The sequence below is a fragment of the Lissotriton vulgaris genome, chromosome 1_2, assembly GCF_964263255.1.
Source record: "Lissotriton vulgaris chromosome 1_2, aLisVul1.2, whole genome shotgun sequence".
Lineage (NCBI taxonomy): Eukaryota > Metazoa > Chordata > Amphibia > Caudata > Salamandridae > Lissotriton > Lissotriton vulgaris.
In genome coordinates, this window is record NC_141686.1 from 31154572 (window position 1) to 31176401 (window position 21830).

The 21830-nt window shown below is 45.6% G+C and overlaps 1 protein-coding gene across 6 annotated transcripts in view; it reads right to left on the bottom strand.

Annotated features, from left to right (window-relative positions):
• Nucleotides 1-21830, bottom strand: part of FGD4 (FYVE, RhoGEF and PH domain containing 4) — a 600857-nt gene that overhangs the window by 159116 nt on the left and 419911 nt on the right. For all 6 annotated transcript variants that reach the window (XM_086952768.1, XM_086952772.1, XM_086952773.1 and 3 more), the window contains exon 2: nt 2054-2227. In XM_086952768.1, the coding sequence (XP_086808894.1) occupies nt 2054-2227 (174 nt within the window). The remainder of the gene's footprint in view (nt 1-2053; nt 2228-21830) is intronic.

Sequence of the window (21830 nt, forward strand, 5' to 3'; positions counted from 1 at the left end):
ACTTTCACAATATATAGTTATGCATACACCCAAACATATTTATACAAGCAGCGATGCACCTACACATCAAGACGTGACATTTTCTTACATATTTACATTCTGCTGCTGCTCTGGACAGCCTCTCACTCGGGCACAAAGCCAGCCAGCTCCAGGTCGCTGATACCCAACTAGCTTTCACAGGACCAGGTGTAGATTGATGGCAGTGAATAAGGTGGCCTGCAGAGGGGCTGGCATCAGTAACAGTATAAATGGAAAAGCAAGTGAGCTTGGGATAGTAAGTGGGGGAGGGTGACAGTAGGAGTGCCTAGAGAGGAAGGGTAGATAGAAGGATTAATTAGGCAGTCATGAGTACTCGATATTACAATGGTACTTCTGTTGTGGGTACAAGAATGCTGAACCACTCTTGCAAAATATATTTACATAGTGGGTTTGAATAAACATTCTACTAAAAATACCATACTATGGAGGTGTGATGTGGAGGTTGGACATAATGTGGCTTGTCCTGCTGCTATCAAGCCTTTGGCTATTCTTTGTAAGAGCGGACACAAAGCTGGTTAACTGACTGCTCTGCCAATTTTATGAATATGAGGAAGGATGCTGTATTGGTATTTAGGTATTTACGATGGAGAACCTGTTAGTTAGGGTAATCGAGGAGGAGGTGAGAACATAGCCGACTAATGTCTATTTTTGAAGGTCAATGGAGAGGGTCAGTTTCCAGTTTACCTATACATCAACTTGGATCACTTAAATGATCCATTTGATTAACATCGCATGTCTAGTGGTTACGATTGTAATGTTGCAATGTTGACAAACTCCACAATCCTCTGATTTTCCACAATCCTTAGATTATTTTCCAAATCACTTTATGAAATCAGCTCAACCTTTGTAGTATGTTTTATTTACAGGAGAAGTTGGGTTGGTTGTCAGTGAATCTATAACAGACATGCTGTGGGTCTACATAGCATTCTACATGCACTTCTTGATGATGCACCACCATGAAATCCTGTCCAACATCCAAGTCTGAACATTAATGCTTTACAAACGTATGGACTGTGCAGTTGAGCCTGATCGAGGTGTCATTAACATAATCAGACAATGTCAGATGCAGAATTGGCTCTCCAACATGCAACAGAAAAGACTGGCACAACAACACACAGTAAACAAAACATCTTTTAAACTCCAAGACATTTGCTTCAAAACATTTTGGCATAACAATATAGAGAACGTGGCAACAATTCCTATTGTGAATCAAGCTATAAATTCCCGAAGTGATCCTAGGAACCACCATCCAAGACTAGCCCTTCTTTACCTGGAGGATGGGGATACCGGCTCACCAACATGCCTGAGTGCCACTCTATGAAGCAACTACCCCATACTGCTATACTTCTTGTCAAACACCTAAACAGATCACATCTCTCCCACCCAGATGAATATACACTGTGTGCATCATTTCATGGCTAGCGAATCAGTGAGCGATCATCAGTGATGCATCATACCAGCGAAAAAAGGAACATTTCTTTAAGGCCAATACAATAAGCCGGAAGATACCTGCCAAGAAACATAAGACAGAAAAAGAACAAAATAAACCCTTCTACAGCTATGCCCTTAGAATATGGAAGAATGCACCTTAGCATAACAAGCATGTCGGTCTCACTTAGAGTTCAGATCAGAGCTAAAGAGAAATCAATTTAAGAGAACTTCATTAGTAATTGGTGAACGTCTTTGGGCTGTCACTGCCCATCACAGAGACACTCCTCCACTTCACCTCAAGGCTCACCACTTGATGTAGAGCATTTTGGATTAATTCTCAACAGGACTCTGCTGCTATCTAGCTAGATTTCAGGTAGGCCTTTACTAAAACATACACACATATGTAAGTATATACATTTCGATTACAAAGAAGCACACACCCCCCACAAATGCACGTAGAGCGCTTTATGGAAAGTGACCAAGCATTATATATATTTTTAACAAGCTTGCAGCATGCAGAGGAGAGCATACTATTCACTGAAAGAAGCTACCACCCAAATGTAGCATAAACATGTGGAATTACCTTTAGGTTTTGGACTTGGAGATTTTCGTGACCCCTTCTTAACCAAAGCGTTTCCATTTAGAGCCCGAGGGTCTTCATTGCATGCTCTACTTGATGTCTGATCCACCAATAAGGTTTTGCTCGAGGATAGCGATTTAGAAGATAGGAGAAAAGGTGGACAGACAATACTGTTGCCTACAAATCAAAACAAAACACACATTGTACTCATTAACTCAGGGTCATAGAATAGAGAAACAGAATGATGTTAGCTACTGAATTACAAATGAAATTTCGAAATCAAGTTTCTATCACCTCTTGATGTTTACTTCTTTTTGACAGCAGCAGATACCAAGAGACATTATTTCTGACCTACATTTTCCAGATCTAGATTACACTCAACTATTAAATTATCCCAAAAAATGTATAACTCAGCTGCAGAATATGGTATCCAGATTCTGCCTTTTTGTTTATGAATGGCTGTGATCTACCTCGACCTTACAAGTGAGCTCTCCTATATCTTCTATACAAATGTTTTTTCTTGCATTTGCTTTTTTGCCAAATAGTTGATATGGTCAAGTCATTCATCCACAGTGTCAATCATATCAATATCAAGGGCTGGATTCTTGCAGTCAGTTTCCCCTTGCTGCACTGGTTTTCCATTAGAGGTTTCACCTTTGAGTCATGCCACGTGGTGATCATTTTATATTAATGTATTATTTATAGACAACATTCACATACATGACTTTGATCGGTTTTGGACAAAACTCATTAAATATTTTCCATTATTTATAAAAAGAAGTCTCCTGCAACTTTACAGAATCTGACATTCTTAGCGTTTCAAGACCCTGAAGGGGTGTTATGAAATTGCAAAGGATTAATATACGAGACAAAAATTGATTTTACCTAACAAATAAATATATACACATAGGCCAATGGCCACAATTGCCACTCCCACAATCGCTGTACTAATGAGATCATAGGTTAATGTGTATGTTAGAGTGTGGTAGGATGAAGTCTTATTCTTATGACGCAACTACCTTCGCTTCAAGAGGGTATGTTCACCGACTAATTAATAGCCATCCAATTGTTCAAAAATACATTATGGAGAGATCGAATAGAATCAACTGGGGGAAGAGATTATAGAAATGGGAACATAGAACATTCAAAAGGTTAGCCTTAGAGTCAATTGTTTGCATGACATATGGCCTCATATAGTGTTTTGGGTTCTCCACCTCATCTAGAGATGGGTGAAGTGCCAGGTTTCTGACAGCAGAGCACCGGGCCTCAGCTAGCTCCACCATTGGAAACGTGATCACTGGTCCTTCTGACATACGTATTTGCCTGCCTGTTCTTAACAGCAAAAAACTCAATTTACCCAAATGTTCAGGGAGAAAACTCCCAGCACGTCAGTCATTCGTATTTTGTTTTTCTAGAAAGAAAACGTTGTTTTGGGGGTTTGTTTAAAAAAATATATATATATGGACAAGCGAGGCTGAAACATCCTGGAACCCTCCCAATAAACGTATTTGCTTTCTGTGTAAGCACTACACAGGCAGACACACAGAAGTCAGCGAGTTCCTAGACATGGTGGTGAGGGATCTCACGATGCAGTGGACAGTCTTTTGGTAGGGGGAGCAGGCTGCCTACCAGAGTTTAAATTACCCTGACAGTGGTAGTTCTTGGATAGGTGGCAAAGAATTCTAAATGCAGGAACCAAAGCATCAAGTGCAAACCCACAGCGTTAAACAGACAAATTTCACCTGAAGACGCTAGAGCAAACTAGCATGACTTATATCTGAAGGGTAAGCAGACTTTTCATGAGCTTTGCCTCTAATGAGAAGACAGGTGCAACAAGTGTAAACGAACTCTGCAAGAATCCAGTCCTTGAACACAACATGTTGTGCCCCACCAAGGCAATATGGACATGCACCCAGAGCCTCAGTAACAAACGCAGAAGGTGGTCTATTACGATCTAAAAGCAACTTACAGACCAGAATATACAGTGATAGTCTCCGTGTTATCCTTTAGGGGTGAAATCAGAAGCTCTCTCTATGACGGATTTGCTAGTAATGTAAGGTGGACACGGAAGCGCCTTGAGACCCTCCGGGTAAGTAGAGCGCTCTATAAATGCCTATGATTGATTGATTGAAGCATGGACCAAAGTCGTTTAAACTGGTCACACTACTAAGAGGTAATGTAATCACAAACTACAGCTCTATGTCACACTGCTGCTAACTATCAAAGAGCGTCGAGCATCTATCTTGGACTATGAGCAAATTCCATTAATCTGCTGCAAAATGTACCCCAATGCACAGCAAACTGATGCGTTATTTGAACAAGAATGACTGCCTCTAAACCTGCGGGCAGGGAGACCGATCTGTGTATCAGTTTACGAGATGGTTCTCTCACACGCCCACTGAAATACAGAAGAAAAATATTGGCACTCTCCAGATTGGACATGATGCTGGGCCAATTGGTAAGGGGGAGACTTAATGGTTAGGAGTTAAGTCCTCTGATGCAAAGTAGGTGGTAATCCAAGTGTACTTGTTAGTCACGTGATCAGTTGCACCAAATATGCCTGACATGTTCAGGGGTCCACTACCAATATATAATTCTACCACATGTCTCTTTGCAGTTAGAACTCCATGCTGAGCCTGGATATTCAGTCTTGAAGATCACGGAGTGTGCTTCTAGATCTGGTTCATCTTCATCAATGTACTAATAATACGATAAACTTAGAGGCATCCCTGTGCTGGTAGGGTGCCAATTGGATGTGTATTTTCGTTATAGGCGCACTTTTTAATTTTTGCTCAAAGACAAGAGGTGATTTAGGGTTTGTAAGATGTCCAGCAGCAAGTCCCAGAGGTGGCAGTTTCAACACTATTTTCTCTATTAAATTGTTGACACTAAATTATTACTCTTAGGTGCTCATTTTCAGGATCGGGGATATTGTGGGAGTCCTAGAGGATGATGACCCCAACAAGGAGATAAACTAAGTCAAAATCAAACTTACACCAGACAAGGTTCAAAGTCAAAACCATGAAGGTGTATTTGAATTCAAAATCGTTACACAAAAAATGCAACACATCTTCTTTGGTTTCTCCACATAATCTACAGGGGGTGGTTGGAAATTAGCGTTTCCAGGGGGGCAGGTGGGTTTTAACAGGTAAAATCCACATCCTCATTGCCAAAGAAATGCATTAGCAAGACGACAGGCTCAACTCCTCATCTCAAAAGACAAGGAAAGTCTGTAAAATCTCTGGAGTCAATAGGGGACCGACAAAGCTTGCCTCTAAAGAGAGCAAAGAAAAGTCTTGGCAAACATCCCAAAACACATCATGTAACACATTTTTAAAGAGAGAAATGCACTGTGAGCATAGTTTGAAACAAATGACACATTACAATATCCAATGGTAAAACAGAAAGCACATCACAATGAAAATGACTGTTTCTCTAATACTAATGAAAAATCCTGTATTATGCAGCAGTAGAGAAGACAAATGCTATTTTAAAATGACAAACAACCTGCGCTAGCCAGAGGAAGTAGCCTTGTAAAGATACAGTTGAGATCTGATACTTCCTCCAGTAACATGAGGAACAGGAAGAAGAATACATTTTAAGATACAAAGAAACAAGACCATAAACCTGCTTCAATTAATAGTTTTGTTTTTTCAAAATGCCAAAAGGCTCATTTTCAACTCTTGATGCACAGACGGAGAAACGAGAACCCATGTTGTTTTTAAAAAGTGGAAAGTACAACAAATGCAAGTAAGCTTAAGGCTTGAGTGGGGTGGTTCTCTGCTGTTAACCCCTTTGCCACGGCACAAATTTCGCTGCGGTGCGAGGGGGGGGGGGGGGGGGCGGGATTGGGTGTGGCGCTCCCCTACTTATCACGGCTCCCGGCCGTCATTAATCACGGTGGTCGTGTGCTCATGACGGCCAGGAGCCACCAGAACTCCGGCCACTGATTAATTCTCCCGCATAGGCGAAGTAGTTAAAGTCCCACAACAAGGCCCACAAAGAAGCTAGGCTTAAATTTAGTTATTACAAAATATTCCATGGACCCCTCCAAAATCCACACTTTATGTAGACGCAATGTGATGGAAATGCCACCAGCATGATTACGACTTTTTGCATTTACTATGTTTGTGTCACTGCCTGGGCCTTATTTTTTAATTGTTTTAGAAATACCACAGACAGAACCTGTGACCTTGCACTACAACAGTGGCGGGCAGTAATTTTAGGAGGGGGGGGCAGATGGGACACACATGCACACTCACACCCATCAATTCACACATGCGCGTGCACATACACATTCATTCACAACTAATTACCAAATATTCAAACGTACACACATACACCAATCATTCATAAAAATAAAAATAAATCACTTACCCGCAGCTCTGTCACTGAGGGTTGGGACTGCAGCTTTCCCTCATTGGTTGACCTTAGGTCAGCTAATAAGGGAAAGCGTCAGTCCCAAGTGTTGGCGGTTGCAGGAGGGTTGGGACTGCAGCCTTCAATGAGGGAAGACAGCAGTCCTAACCATGTCGCAGAGTGGAATGGGGTCAGTGAGACTGCTGACCTCACTCCACTCTGTGACGAGCGTCACTGACTGACACTCGGCCCGGGGCACTTCAGAGCTTAAAATGGAAGGTCCAGGTCCGAGGCAACGAGTGACGCTTCCCTTCTTCATGAGGGGGTGACCTTGAGGACCTTTGCGGAGCGGAGTAGGTCACGCCCACCGGCGCTGTGACGTGCCCAGTCCAGCCCAGTCCAGTTCAGTTCAGGCAGCCAGGAGCCTTCGCATTTAGCGCATGTCTAGCTACTGGCTGCCTGACCTGAAAATGAAGACGCCTGTCAGGCTGACCTTTGCTCAGCCTGACTGACACTCTTCTTGAGGGACAAAGGTAAGGGGGTGTGGGCTCCTCAGCCCCTATAGATGGCCGCGGCCGCACTCCAACAGTCGGTGAGATTGTCCACTGAGTGTTGAGCCTGAATGATTAATTAAAACTACAGATCTGTTGAGAGGGAAACAACGCACCTACAACCAAAGGGTGAATCAATGGCCTAAAGATCCCCACTTGTGCCACAGCAGTGGACCAAAACCTAGATGATGTGACGCATAGCGCTTATAGGTGCGTATTTATTGGTACTTCTATTGCATGATCCTAGGTAGGACGCAGTGGAGTGTTGTACATTACGTGGAGTTTTGGGAGATGATCTACAACAGTGTTCCCTAGCCTAAGGTCTGGGGACCCCTGGAGGCCTATGAGGCCAACTCAGGGGATCCACAACTCCTTAGAAACTCTAATATTAACACATTAGTAAAGTGTATATAAATAAAGAAGAAACATTTACAAATTAAAATATTAAAATGTTCTGTAAATGTGAAGGAATTTGAAATTAGAGGCTAAAAGTTAACTTAGTATCCTCAGATTGATTCACAGGAGCAGAGAAAGTGTATGAAACAGAATATAGTATGAACAATTAATTACCTCAATTGAATTTAGAAATGCTCCACCCTTCACATTACAATTTAGATCTTTTTTGTTTGTGAAATAATTTATTTAATCATTTGTGTAATTTTTGATGAATGCTAGTTTCTGTATTTTTGTGCCTTTTTAACGAGTTTGAAATATCGAAATTGCTTAGGCAGGGGTCTCCGGCTTCCATTAATTGACTCAGTAGAGGTCCTTTGAGTCCAAAAATGGATGGGTGGGGCCCCCCAAGTTCTAGTAATTATAAAGTGGGGGATTTACAGAATTGAAAAGGTTAAGAATCATATATCTACAAAATAGGGCACATCAAATAGGGTGCTATACAAATAAATTTCACACACTACATTTAACATTTTTATCAATTTATAACAGAATGGAAAATATGACATACTGTTTCATGGTACATAGGCGGCCACCATAGGGCCAGCAAGTTTCATTTTTGAACAAAATTGTGCTAGAAATGTCCCTAATGTAGATTTTGAACATGTACTCACAAGAAATGTTGGTAGAAGCACACAATAAACATAATTTCACTCAGTTCGTATAGAGAAAAGGTAAATATTTTGTTATAACGCAGTAAGAGGATATAGTACTTCAATGAAAGCATTTCAGCATGTGATCCAAAGAAATCAGGTTTTTTTCTAGATCATGATTAAGTGGCACCCAAGACGATTACTTAATCGTGGGACCCACAGTACGGTATTTATTTTAAGATGGCCTTAGAAGATGCCCAACTGGAAATCAATGTTACAAAATGGAGTCTGGTCCTGGGACAGAGGGGTAGCTGGACCAAAATGTAATGAACTAGAAAAAATTGCTGGCCCCCACTGTGATTTCTTGTCTCGAAATTTAAGAACAAGCAAACAAAGAAAAAATCTTCTGTATGTAGGGGTTATTTTATTTGAACCCTTTGAAATTTATCAATTCTTTTATATGTTTTCGTGAGTGAGAAAAACACTATATAAAACACTCATACATGCTGGGGGTCGCGTAGCTAGTTAGCATGGAGGAGTCTCGTTCGGGCGATTTGTCTGGTTAATTCCGATAACGAACGAGACTCCTCCATGCTAACTAGTTACGCGACCCCCAGCATGTATGAGTGTTTTATATAGTGTTTTTCTCACTCACGAAAACATATAAAAGAATTGATAAATTTCAAAGGGTTCAAATAAAATAACCCCTACAAACAGAAGATTTTTTCTTTGTTTGCTTGTTCTTAAATTTCGAGACAAGAAATCACAGTGGGGGCCAGCAATTTTTTCTAGTTCAACTGGAAATCAAAGCTTGTTGGGGATTTTAGATAATAGTTTTCTCAGTTCGCCTGGTCTGGAAAGGCACTCGCTCACCCCTGCCTCTGACAGGAGTAAAATGTGCGTCTGAACTTTGAAATTTGCAAACATATTATATAGTCTGAAGGTCTTCACAGAAAAATAGGACGGGACACTCACCTACAACCTTCTCCGCCCCAATACTGGAGGGTTGTAGGCATTGTTTAACCATTTCCGAGAATACAATGTCATCTGTCTCGATCTCACTCCGTCACTCGCGAGTCAGATGGTACCTTCATGAAGGAGCCCCTCCCTATTCAGGGCACGGTGCCCCGCATACCTTCGAGAATCCGGCCCGTAGCGTCCATCTTTGGAGATTTACAAGGACATGGGCTTTAAGGTGGTAAAATGCTTTGTGACCACGGCATGTCTACCTGCAGCTGCAGCCTAGGAATGTGTCAATCACACGCTCACAGAAGCCCGCGTGGACAGCGGGCACCGTGTGAATGCGCTGCCGGTGTTCCTGCGTGCCAGGAGGATGTCCCGTTCAAGAAATGTTAAGGTTGTCTGCGTGACATAGATGTGCATTGCGACGAGGACTTGCGAAGTGTGGTGTGTTATTTGTCAAAGAAGAAGAGGTCTGAGCTCCTATTCTCACCGCCTCTGCGTGTGTCCTTAGAATGTGTTTACTGTTAGAAACAGTGAGGAGACGGTGTAACTATGAGCGGTGTACATAGCGCTGAGGCACGGTGGCCAGAAGTTCAGAATCACAACGCGGGACGGCCACAGACAAGGGTGGAATGTTGGCGCCGGCCATGGTCGCGGACTACACTGAACATGTTCACACACACACACACCTGTGAGGCTTTAGTGAGGCGATGCCGTGCAGGTGCTGTCCATGGTGTGATGAAACATGAGACTGCAAGGCACTGTGAATAAAGTATGCGCTCACCCGACCTCTCAAAACCGGGACAAAAACTACAAATATTGGGGCGCTAGGACCGGCATTGACAAATCGGGAGTGTGCGGCTGAATTCTGGAGGACATAATTGTAATTGCATTTATATATGGGGTGACCAACTGGCATGGGTGAAAATTCAGAAAAGTGAGTGTAAAAATTCAGGACAAAGGGTCCAAATTCAGGACAGAAGGTCAGACTTCAGGACAAAAATTCGGGACAAAGGGTACCTTACAGACACATCAGAGTATGTCGCGCAATATTACATAAGTTAATAGACAACCAACACAAGCACGTCAAAATAAGTTAATATTACGTTGAGAGAACCTTGCACTGCATCTGTTGTGTGCCAGAGCGAAACCGGGGTAACATGAGCCAAAATTAAACCACCACCACCTCCGCCCCCCAACCCCAGAGCTTGGCCCCTGGTGAGGTAACAAGAACCCATAAACAAAAGCAGTTTGCCATGCCCTGGGCTCTGCCAGGAGGAGCCCCAATAAATGTTGTCACTGGTCCTTCGTCATTCTGTATGTGATAATGAGGCCGACCTACAGAATGATAATGGGCAAATAACAGCCTGTGCCAGGTCGGGGAGAGGCTGCTGCAGGCCACTGATCACAGCGCGAGCTGGCCCCTGCAGTGAGAGTTACAGGACCCTCGGGCTGCTTGCAGGGGGCAGCTCGCTCTAAAGCCCGAAAGTACGGACAAAAGGAGTCCATGAAAGAATTCTTCACGGACAACGGACAAGAGGCCCAAATTACGGGCAGTCCGTGAAATTTCCAGGCGGTTAGTCACCCTATTTATATAGCTCACTACACCCTACGAGGTGTCAAAGCCGTTTCGAGGAGTTTGCTACTCCAGAGCCGAAAATGATTAGTGATGAATTAGTACAGGGAATAAATATGAAATACAATTAGACGGTGGACATAGGAGTCTGTTATTTGGATTGAAATAGAATAGTGGAGGGGAAGAAGAGGGAAGGGTTTGTATTTACATCGCCCTTGCTACCCCTGATCAGACGTCAGAGCGCTTTTCAGCGAGTGGCACGCTACTCCGGAACCCAAATAGGATTAGTGGTGAACTAGTATAGGGAAATATGAAATTAATTTGAGCGGTGGTACAGTCTCTCGGGGAAATCTTACTTCAACACGTAACCACCAGACATGCAGATTGAATTTGGAAAGCGCACTTCAAGTAGTTTTGTGCCCCTCAGACTAAGTAATGTTTCCAGGGACCCTCAGAAAGCATGTCCTTGTGCAGTACTTGCGACATTTAGGCAATCGAGATAGTCCCTGTGACATCCAGTGAACTGCTCGAGTTAAAGTTACCTGGAAATGTCACCGATGGACAGGACCTTCACAGAGGGAAGGCATTTGGGGCTCTTTGCTTAGTCGGGGGCCTACCCTCGTGTAATAACATTCAAGCGCGCCAACACCCCACAGAAGGGTATTAAGCGCTGTGTAAATGTTACAATACACTACAACGTTTTTAAATAAAGTAAAAAGCAGGCTTGTCCTGTCCCTTCCTGATGCAGCTGACGCTGCAATACCATTAGGTGACGCCAAACACAGTGGTTTCCCTTTCTTTCCTCGGAGTACTTATTTCTTAAAATGACGTACTGCAACTTGGCTGGCAAACCAGTAAGGGCCATGCAAAGTGTTTGGTTCCCAGCCTCACAAAAGCTTCTGAAAACCCGCAGATAGGCAACTCACATGAACCCAGGGCACAAGTCTTAAAAAACAAGCATTTACAATGCAACGGTTTCGCCTTTGAAAAAGTTAGAGCTATTGGCATTGTAAATGACACATTTTTTATCTATGTGTTGGTTTTGAAAACAGATAAAAAAATGGCATTGTCATTTACATTGCCAATAGCTTAATCTCTCGGAAATGTGAGATCTATTGTACCCTACGGACGAGCTCAGCAGACAGCAATTACTACCACACACACACACACACACCCAGAGCCACACACACACACCCAGAGCCACACATACACACACCCAGAGCCAGCCACACACACCCACCCAGAGCCACACACACCCACCCAGAGCCACACACACACCCAGAGCCACACCCACACACACCCAGAGCCACACACACCCACCCAGAGCCACACATACACCCACCCAGAGCCACACACACCCACCCAGAGCCACACACACACACACACACACACACACACCCAGAGCCACACACACCCACCCAGAGCCACACACACCCACCCAGAGCCACACACACCCACCCAGAGCCACACACACCCACCCAGAGCCACACACACCCACCCAGAGCCACACACCTGTCTGGCTACGGCCAAAGGAGATATGCATTCTGACACATCAATCAGTTCTATGACCCCACAATTTATCAACTACTCAAGTTCCTTGGAAACGTCCTCCCTCACCATAAAATGAATACTCCGTACTTTGTGAACTATGAGCTTTGCATCAGTTACCAAGATAATCTTGTGCTTGAATCCTTTAAAATGTCCTAGCTTACAACGGAAAACATTTAGAAACTTTGTAGTCAACTCATTACTCATTTGTATCCCTTCATCAATCACCAGGACTTGTTCCTGGCTGGTTGGATCAAGCATGATGTGTAAATTACATTGGTCAAACGAACCGAGCGCAGGTGATCCATGCTTAGCAACATAAAATTTGCCTCTAGCCTGTCTAGTCCTAAAATCTAAAGGTTAACCACCTAAACCCTATGATGTCAATCCTGCCCCAGCTATATACTTCTGGGTTCATGCCTGACTTCAATAGTTTTTCACCCACTTTCTTTACAAAATAGTCCCTCCCAAGTTCCTTATTGATGTTTGGACAATAATACAGCACGACTCGCCCACTGAGATGGCAGTGGGAGATGCACGCCAAGCTGGGTTGCTATAGATCTGCGCACAGGCGCGACAACCCAGAAGCCGGCCACAGAGGCACGAAAACCGAGGCACAAGCAGGGAACAGCAGAAACAGCTGCCCCACTCACCGGCTTCTCCTGCTGTTGCGGTTCCGGCAGGATGCGGGGCCCTCCTCAGCGCATGGAGGTCCCGTGGCTGGACAGGCGGACGGCTCCTTTCTCCTGGGCGGCGGGGTTCTACTCCTCGCAACGGAGCCCCGCCTACACCATCCGCTGCCTCTCTTCTTCCGGGTGAGTGCACCGGGGCGCAGAGTAGGCTCCTGCCTGCCCCGGTGCCCAATGCAGCCGCGATTTTTCCGGGGGAGGCGGGGTAGGCTCCCGCCCTCCTACTTCCGGTTCCGGGTCTCCCGGAGGCCCGCCCCGGCCTGCCTGACTTCCTGGTCGGGCGCCGGGCGGCGGCAGGGACGATTTCATGAGCAATGAATTTTTGGCTTTTGGCTGACGTAGCCTGACGTAGCCAAAAGCCCAAAATTCTCAGGAATGCCCCCGAATCTGGTCCGGCCATGACGGACGCCTCTCTGTTCCAATGGCTAGCCTCCATTTATGGAGCTAGCCAATGGAACAGAGGGCGGATTCCCGAGCAACATACTGTACTCATTAGCTTTCTCCTGCGCAAAAGCTGCTTGCGCAGCTTTTTTGCAGTCGAAACCTAAAAACGAATAGTGCTGCATGCCTTTTGACGTTTCGTAGCACTGTAAACATATGTGAGCGCACTTTGTTTTACTGCCTTTGAAGTATAAATGCAGATCTCTGCAGCCGAGAGGAAGTTTAAACTGGTAAACCGAAATAGTACTCCCTGCACTGCTGATCACACCGAGCTCTCGAGGTGCTTTTGTAGTTATGCATTTGCGCTGTCATTTGCAGTAAGTATTCACGTTCACTGGTAAGACAGCGCAGAGGGTTAATGCACCTGCTACAAAGAGCGGAAGGCAACAGGCTCAGGTGTCACCTAACACTTCTCGTTCTGTGACCAGTACATGAAGAGAACCATTAAGTAGAACCTGGCAGCACTGTACTTGCAGACTCTGATAACATTTAAATGCCCATCCATGAGAATCACACAGGTGTAATAGTGGCAGTGGGAGGGGAGTGGCGTAGCTTCCATTGGTGCAGCAGGTGCAGTGACGCCGCACCCAGAGGCCTGAGGGGCACGTGAACCCCGATTATTGCTTTTATTTATGTGTCCGACAGCATCCAGTGGGCCCGTGTCCTTTCTTGCACTAGCGCAGTGTCACACTGGCTACGCTACAGTGCTGGATAATGTGGTCTTCTGTGAGGGTTACCATTACAGCCTCCACCACAGCGTGCTCGAAATTGCTCTAAATGTGAGCTCTCGAAAATAAACACACTGATCCCACGCTGGACATCCATATGTGCAGGGAATTCAGCAATGGCGCGAAAAAGAAATCTTGTATGAACTTCAGTCAGCTTAAGGATTCGACAGAACATTTGAATTTTGGCCAAACGAAGTAATTCCAGACATTTCCCTGTATGTTTACCTATTGGAAGCTTTACTTGGGTGAGTGACTCCATAACCCCCAGGCTTGTTTCTCGTAGACTGAAAGTAGCTGCCCCGTTCACGGACCCTCGGGGCACTCCGGTCGCCAGGCCATAGATAAACCCTCCGGGCACCCCCAGCACATGCTGCAGCCCCCAGCACTGTTCTCTTCACCTATGCAGAGCTGGACTGTGTCCCTCCGTCTCCTGGCAACCGGCTCCTGAGCCGCCACGTCATTTCCTGAAGAGGAGCCGCTGACAGGGCTGAACCTGGCAGCCAGGAGCATCGGAGCCACCGGCGCTGGGGAGGGCGCCCAAAGAGAAGAGGAGGGCAGCCGGCACTTTCCGCAGAGCGCTGCAGCCTGAAGAAGCACCCCACGTGTGACCCTGGGCACCGGGGGGCACCTGCTGCCCTGTCCGTGGACCTGCGCGGGGAGAAGTGACTTCTTCAGAGGCAGCAGGTGTGGGGGAGTTGGAGCAGCTTCTCGGAGCGCATCATTAGCACTGCCGGAGATGAGGGGTCCCCTTCCCGGGGAGCTCCGCAGCGCGCAGCATACGCGGGATACTGAGCCGAGGAGAACAAACTAACTAAAAAATAAAACTTTGACAGCAGAAAGGATCGAGCCGGGGGTGCTCAGCGCGCGTTCGGATCATACAGGGATCCGAGAGCGCATAGAAGTGACGGAAACAGCTGGGGTTCCGCTTCTTGTCAGAGTGAGGGACAGCAAACTGCTGGAGGGGGTTCTGGATGCTCGGCCGCCTGGCTGCCGGGCTCCCTGCACACCACACCGTGCGCTGCGCCAACTGACAGGCGGGCACTGCGAGCAGCGCATGCACCTATACAGCATCAACAGGCGGGCAAGCACCGTGCGCTGACACTGCATCGGACGGAGCACCGACCCGCAGAGCAGCACCGACAGGCAGGAACTGTGCACGCTCCCAAGAGGCAGCCGATCGCTGTCATACCACACCAACAGGCAGCAAGTAACAGCGAGCACTCGCATGAGCCGACGGCAGCCAGGGGACGTGCGTGGCACCAACAGGCACTCGGGAACTGAGCATACTGCACAGTACTATAAACCAGCTAACCTCCTCGTACAGAATCAATTAAACAACCAAGCACCGTGTAGGATTCAAAGAGGCACCCGGCAACCTTATGAACCCCCAAGAAACAACCAAGCACAGTGCGCAGCTCCAACAAGCATACCGGTTCTGTGCATTGCATACACAGGCAACCTAGTCTTGTAGCTACCCATACAAGCAACCAAGAATCAACAGGTCATCGAGCACCGTGTTCAACAACAAACAGATACTGTGTGACCGGCCACTTATTGCGCACAATGCCAACAAGAAGGGACTGTGCACAGAGAAACCAGGCAGCTAAACACTGTGTGAACCCCGTCGGAGAACACATCATAGTGGCGAGCACAACAGGCATCTGGATTGTCACCCATACTAAATACACACAAAAAACAAGCACGGCCCGGCCGGACCAGATTCGGGGGCGTTCCCGGATTTTGGCTGACGTAGCATGACGTAGCCAAAAGCCGAAAATTCTCGGGAACGCCCCCGAATCTGGTCCGGCCATGACGGACGCCTCTCTGTTCCAATGGCTAGCCTCCATTTATGGAGCTAGCCAATGAAACAGAGGGCGGATTCCAGAGCCACATACTGTAACTCAATAGATTTCTCCTGCGCAAAAGCTGCTTGCGCAGCTTTTTTGCAGCCGAAACCTAAAAAGTGGGGGGATGCTGTCACAGGAAGTGACGTCACAACAGGAAGTGACGTCACGAAAGGTGGCTTGCGCCATCGGGCTCATTGCCTCCCCTCGCTCACCCCTTAGATGCGATTGCATCTGAGAAGCCAGAGCGTGAGCAGCGTGCTGTGAGCTCCAAACTCCTCGTCCCAGAGAGTAAAGTCCAGCTGTTTGGCAGTGGGGGACGGCATCCACCCGGTAAAATAAGTGAGGGGACGCCGTCCACCCGCGTGGTACCCCGACTTGAGCCCTGCATGAACCCTTGTGGATATCTGCTCATTTAGAAAAAAATGCGCTTTTGTTCAACATTCACATTTTGAACATGGTATGCGGCACCAAGAAACAGGATGGATCCTGTTCCTCGCATATTTACTCACTCACTGGCCCTTGTGAGTGCCTTTCTCCTAACAAGGTCCAGTTTTGGCACAATGCGAACTCAATGTGCACATCCCCCCTGCACTTATGTAGAGTGGTGTCACGTGCGACACATGGCACCAGATTCCGCTAGTATGTACTTTTCAGACGCGAAAATTGTTCATATTCTATTTCACTATTTTAGAAAGGAGAGCAAAATAAATCAGGACAAGTAGACAGATAAAAGGAGGAAAACAGAAGTTTTAAAAGAGTGCAATGATATATGAATTATTTTCCTAAGCATTTAAAACTCGTATTTAATATCTGTTCACATTCTGTTATGACAAACCTCTAGGAAATAAATTAATTTAATTGAACCAGTTGACTCACTGAAGACTGTCCAATCAACAATAATGGATCAGAATGAAAGATACTCTTTTGCATGTTTCATGGTACTGGCCGTGGTCATGGGCTGATGCAATCATTGTGGAGGAATGGTCAAGTGCGCTCCTGGAAAAGACACTGATTAAAATGTATAGATGGACAATGGGAAGTAGACCATTGCCTTTTGGTGAGGAGGAAGTTGAGAAGCTGCCATATGCTGCGTTCATTGGATCCTGGGTCCCAGCTACTATGTATGTGAGATGGTTGACTAAATCTACAAGGAAAACCACCCTGTGGGCAGGAGGCAGGGTCGGGAGGACATGGGCCTGTGAGGCAATAAGAGCCTGGAATAGGACAGGGAAGCCGAAACTGGGTAATTTGATTGGGTAAACTAGGAACTCAGCGTGGAGTCTGAATTGTCAAAATCTGAATGTTCGATATATGCCACCATCAAGGCCCATACCCAGATGTCAACTGGGGCCCGAACAGAGCATACGACGGATCATAAGATATACAAAGTAATCAGCCGACACTTCCGGGCGCTGATGAGGGGAAAGTGTGGGTCCAACCGAGGACGAGGATTGGCACTGATTCAACCAATCGGGGTGGCCATCCATCCAGCCTGCGGCTGATACCGTTGAAAATCCTACACAAAGTACATTTGCATAGATGCAGCTTTTGTTAAGGGTTTTGGTTAAATAAATGCCTGGTATCAAATACTTCCAGCAAGTCTAACACCAAAGCTTTTCCTGAACATTGTAGGGGTTATGCTGTGTTCTGCCCATTCTATTTATTTTATTTTGAAGGTTTTATAGAGCGCGAACAAGATCCTTAAGGATATCAAAGCGCTTTACATTAAGCACTGCTAACTATACAAACAATTAAATGAAGGTAAATCACGAATGACATAACATATGGTAGTACGCTGGTACCCTTAGAATGAATTCAAGTTTTGGAGGTAGAACTTGATGTGACTCCCATACAGTCAAGATCAGTAAGTCGGAGGCGGGGCGTAGATCTGCCACGCATACGACAACTCAAGATGCTTCAGGCTTCATGTTGCCGTGCAGGGAGAGTCCTCACACATGGGGGACCCTCCACTGACTGGTGACAGATTGGATCACGGAGAAGTATGGAATTACCTCTGCCTGTAAAGGGACCACATAGGATGGACGTGGGTACCCGAAATGTTCAAAACCCCCTCCCATTATGAATTAGAAACCCCATTTTCATCTGCTCAGAAGAGCAAATAAGATACGGCTCTTACTGCCGCAATATGATATTCCCCTAACCACATAATTCCACAATCCGAAACAAGTATGTTTCACGAATATGAAAGTTTCTGGTACTGTGACTGTCAGTCGCTTTGACTGGAGAAGGTTTGTACTAAGTGTTACTCTACCAAAGTTTCACTCATATGCATCACATGAATGCATATGTTAAGAGCAAGGTCCTAAGTGACAAGACGGAGCAAACCTTTACCCTGAGACTCCTCACCCAGTGCTTCTCACCGAGGCAACAATATAAACACAACATCTTCTAACAGTGCACCTTAGCGAGGCCGGCTACAAACTGGGCAAGAACTGCTGGGCGTTTTTAGGATCATCACCTTTATAGAAACACATTATATAAAGTCAGTCAAGGACTGCGCGGTGAGAGCGTCCAACAGCTCATCTGCTAATCGTTTTCACACAAAGAATTCACAATATCTTAATCCGGACTCCTAAACCCCACAGCATCAGCTTAAAAAACAGAAAATGTGTACCTGCCCCATGTCATCCCTGCATTATTTCAAATGACAGGACCCATAGAGTTCACATTTTTCCACAAATGCTTAAATGCCCTTTTACGTGAACCCGCACTACTCACTTTTTGTATACTTCAATGCTTCTAAGGGCTGCGATGCGGCCCGAGTAATTACCAGTGGCGGAGATGAATTCAAGCATTCATTCCATACATCACTTTTTGTACACTTTAAAGCTTCTAATGTGAGCATCCTCTCTGCTCCACATCGAGGTGGCCTTCTCCTTTATTATCTGAGGTCTGCATCAGCATCTGGAGTGGCAAATATCCTAGGTGCATAGCGGTGTAGTACCTTACAGTTCTCATTATGTTTCTGCATTGCTCATTGAAGGACCACTGGCGCAAGAAGGGCACTCTTATATAAGCTGAGGATGGTCAGGAGTGGTTTAGCAGGTACAACGTCCTCTGTGGACGAGCTGCTAATAGTGATCGCGACGGGTAGGACCAGCGCCAATGACACATTCTTAATTAAGACAGTTGTGCGGTTGTCCAAGGGGCAGAGGAAGATTTGTTTATCGGTGCCACACTTTAGTTATGCTTTAGTACTGCATTTTTTTCCAAACTGATGATAATTGCCAAATTTTATCTGTATGTTTTATATAGTTGCATTTGCTGGTCAGTTTATGTATCGTTTTGAATGCTATAGGCTACATGCAGAAAGATTAAAAATAAACACTGTCACATAGGTAACATCACACTGTACTAGAGAGACTTAGGAAAAATCAACAAAGGCTTTCTTCTGGTTGAGTGAGGTGGAAAGAGCGGTATTATTCATAGTTTTCCCTGCTATATTCATTTAACGGTCGGTTTCCTGACAGGGAGGTACCAATCTGCACGCCAGTCACACAAAGACAGTGCTCCACTACAGATATGCATCTCACCCGACTGGAGATGAGAAACTGCAAAAGAAATATTGTAGAAACAGGACTTTGCCATCGACATACCCAAATAGGGCACAAAAAAAAATGATGATGGCTAGTTTGCAGGGTGGGGGTCTTGTTCTTGGGTGGGTTTTTAGTGGTTTACTACACCTCCTCATCTCCCCCTACCAGGGGGGCTTTATCCTCTGGTCTTCAGGTAGTTGGCTTATTATGTATATACAGACTGTATTACCTGTGCACACAGAACTGCGATATGGAGTGACATCACCAACGCTGCTGGTCGGATTTTGTTTTGTTATATTGTGGTCAGTCATCAATTGCTTTAATAACTCGATATTGTCTCACATTTCTTCCTCTCCTACTGTTGCGCCAACAGGCCTTCGGGTGGTTGGCGTCGTGGCTATGTGTGTGACCTCTACTTAATGACCTGGGTGTGGACTACTGTTGCTGCCGGCCTCCGGGTTGTAGGCGATGAAGGCTGTGTGCACAATTTGAAGGTGTAATAAAGTACAAATTTAATAAAAAATAAAAAAAATGATGATACTTGTAAAGCGCACTGTTACCCCATATCGGGGTGTCCTGGCGCTGAAGACCGCTGGGGAACCCGTCCTGGCTTTCCCTGTGAGATGGTCCCTTCTGGGTATCTCCAAGGTGAAACCAGGCATCCCCGGCGTCTGTGGGGGGCCGTTGTAGAGATGAGGCAAGCTTAATGCCCAGAGTTGCCGAGTGTGATCCCTGGTTAGAGTAGGCACCGAAGCGAGAATTATCGAGACCGGTTGACCCTGGTCCACAACCCTGCTGCGTCGGGAATTGAACCCTGGTCCCAGGCCGTTCTCTGCTTCCGGGTCTGCCGCCTCTAACCATTGACATTGACAACATCGGCAGAGTGCCAGGGTTGCCCTATTACTTCTGAAATTCTAAAAAGTTCTAAAGACACATGTTTTCAGATGCATCTAATCCACCTTCCCGACCATGGCCACATTTCAGGCTATGTTTTTGATCTTGAAATGTGTCCCTTACAGTTCTCCCGTTGTGAAGCCTCAATGTGAAGCCGTCCCTTGCTCTGAGGTAGACTGGTGCTACAGGAGTAATACACATACATACAAACACACACACAAGGAAGCCACAAATGTGCCACTGAACCCTAGTCAACTGCCAAGTGAAACGCCTAATTAATACACATTATTTTCTTATATTCGAAAAAGCAAAATCGGAATTCTGTATTTCTCCACATAGTACATTGTTTGGTCCCTCAAATATTTGATACCCAGATTACCACTTTTTAATCATCTAGAAATGTGATTTTATTACATTCCTTGCATCCTGCCAAAGACTTTATAAAATGAAGATATATGACCAAGATTAGGGACGAATGCAAATGTGACATGGCTCTGAGCATTCGTTGGTTAGACATTGGAAGAGGCGCGCAAGGGACATTTATCGCTGGGTCCATAGTGCTAAACCCGCATGGACCTCACTGCATCTCAGTTCATCGATATCTCCAGCACTGTTTATGGAAAAAGAAAAATCATGGGGGGCAGTAACACATTTTTTCTGCCAAATTTGCTAGTTTCTTTGGTGGTCCGCGAAGCTTTTTTAAATCTGGGTGTCAGACCTGCCCATGGAAAGTAGTTTCAAATTCTGCAAGCACACTACTGATTCTCAGAGTCGGTTTTGTATACAGAGTTATTGCATACACATGGGGAAATTACCCTACATCGGTCGATGTTTTGCATTCATAAAGGGCACATATAGCAGTACTTGAGGGTTTTCTCGCTGGGACGTCACATGGGGTCTGGGTGGTCTGAAAAATGCAATGAAACTGAAGACAGCGTCTACAGTCATAAATGTGTGAGCATTCACCCACATTCCCAAAACAATGCCCAAACTAGCTGCACTTCCATACCTACAACTGCTTAGGAATTCCTTTGTCAAGATTGACTGCTTTCGTGCATGCAGTGAATATATCATTGGGGTGAGCGCCATTATTTAAAGGTTGAATGGCCTGCATGCGGCCCCCTGTGAGCCCCTTGAGGGGGCAGCTGTACTCAGCCTACCAGTATGAGACAACTGGAAGTTCCTTCTAGTGACACTGGTCTGGGTTGAAGGACTACATGGGTATGTCCCAGCAGCCAGACGACACACGCTAAAATGATTGTCCAGGGGTGGGCATATTTGAATAATTCCTCCTGGCCTAGAATACTCTTGGAGAAGAGAGAGAGAGTTGTGTGTTTGAGCGCCAGCAGAAGAAGCCGCCTACTGGTAGTTAAGTACGTTTTTGTCATTGTTTTATTGACATTCTTCAAACAAAAGTGAAAAGACTTGGCTCAGTACAAATGGCATATAATCATTATGTCCCTATATGCCACAGCTGTTCATCCGGCAACACAGAATGTTGTCATTGCGAGTACATTCTTCTATGGGGACAACATATCAAACCATCTCATGTCATCTAGTTTACCCATGTTGGGAGGTAAG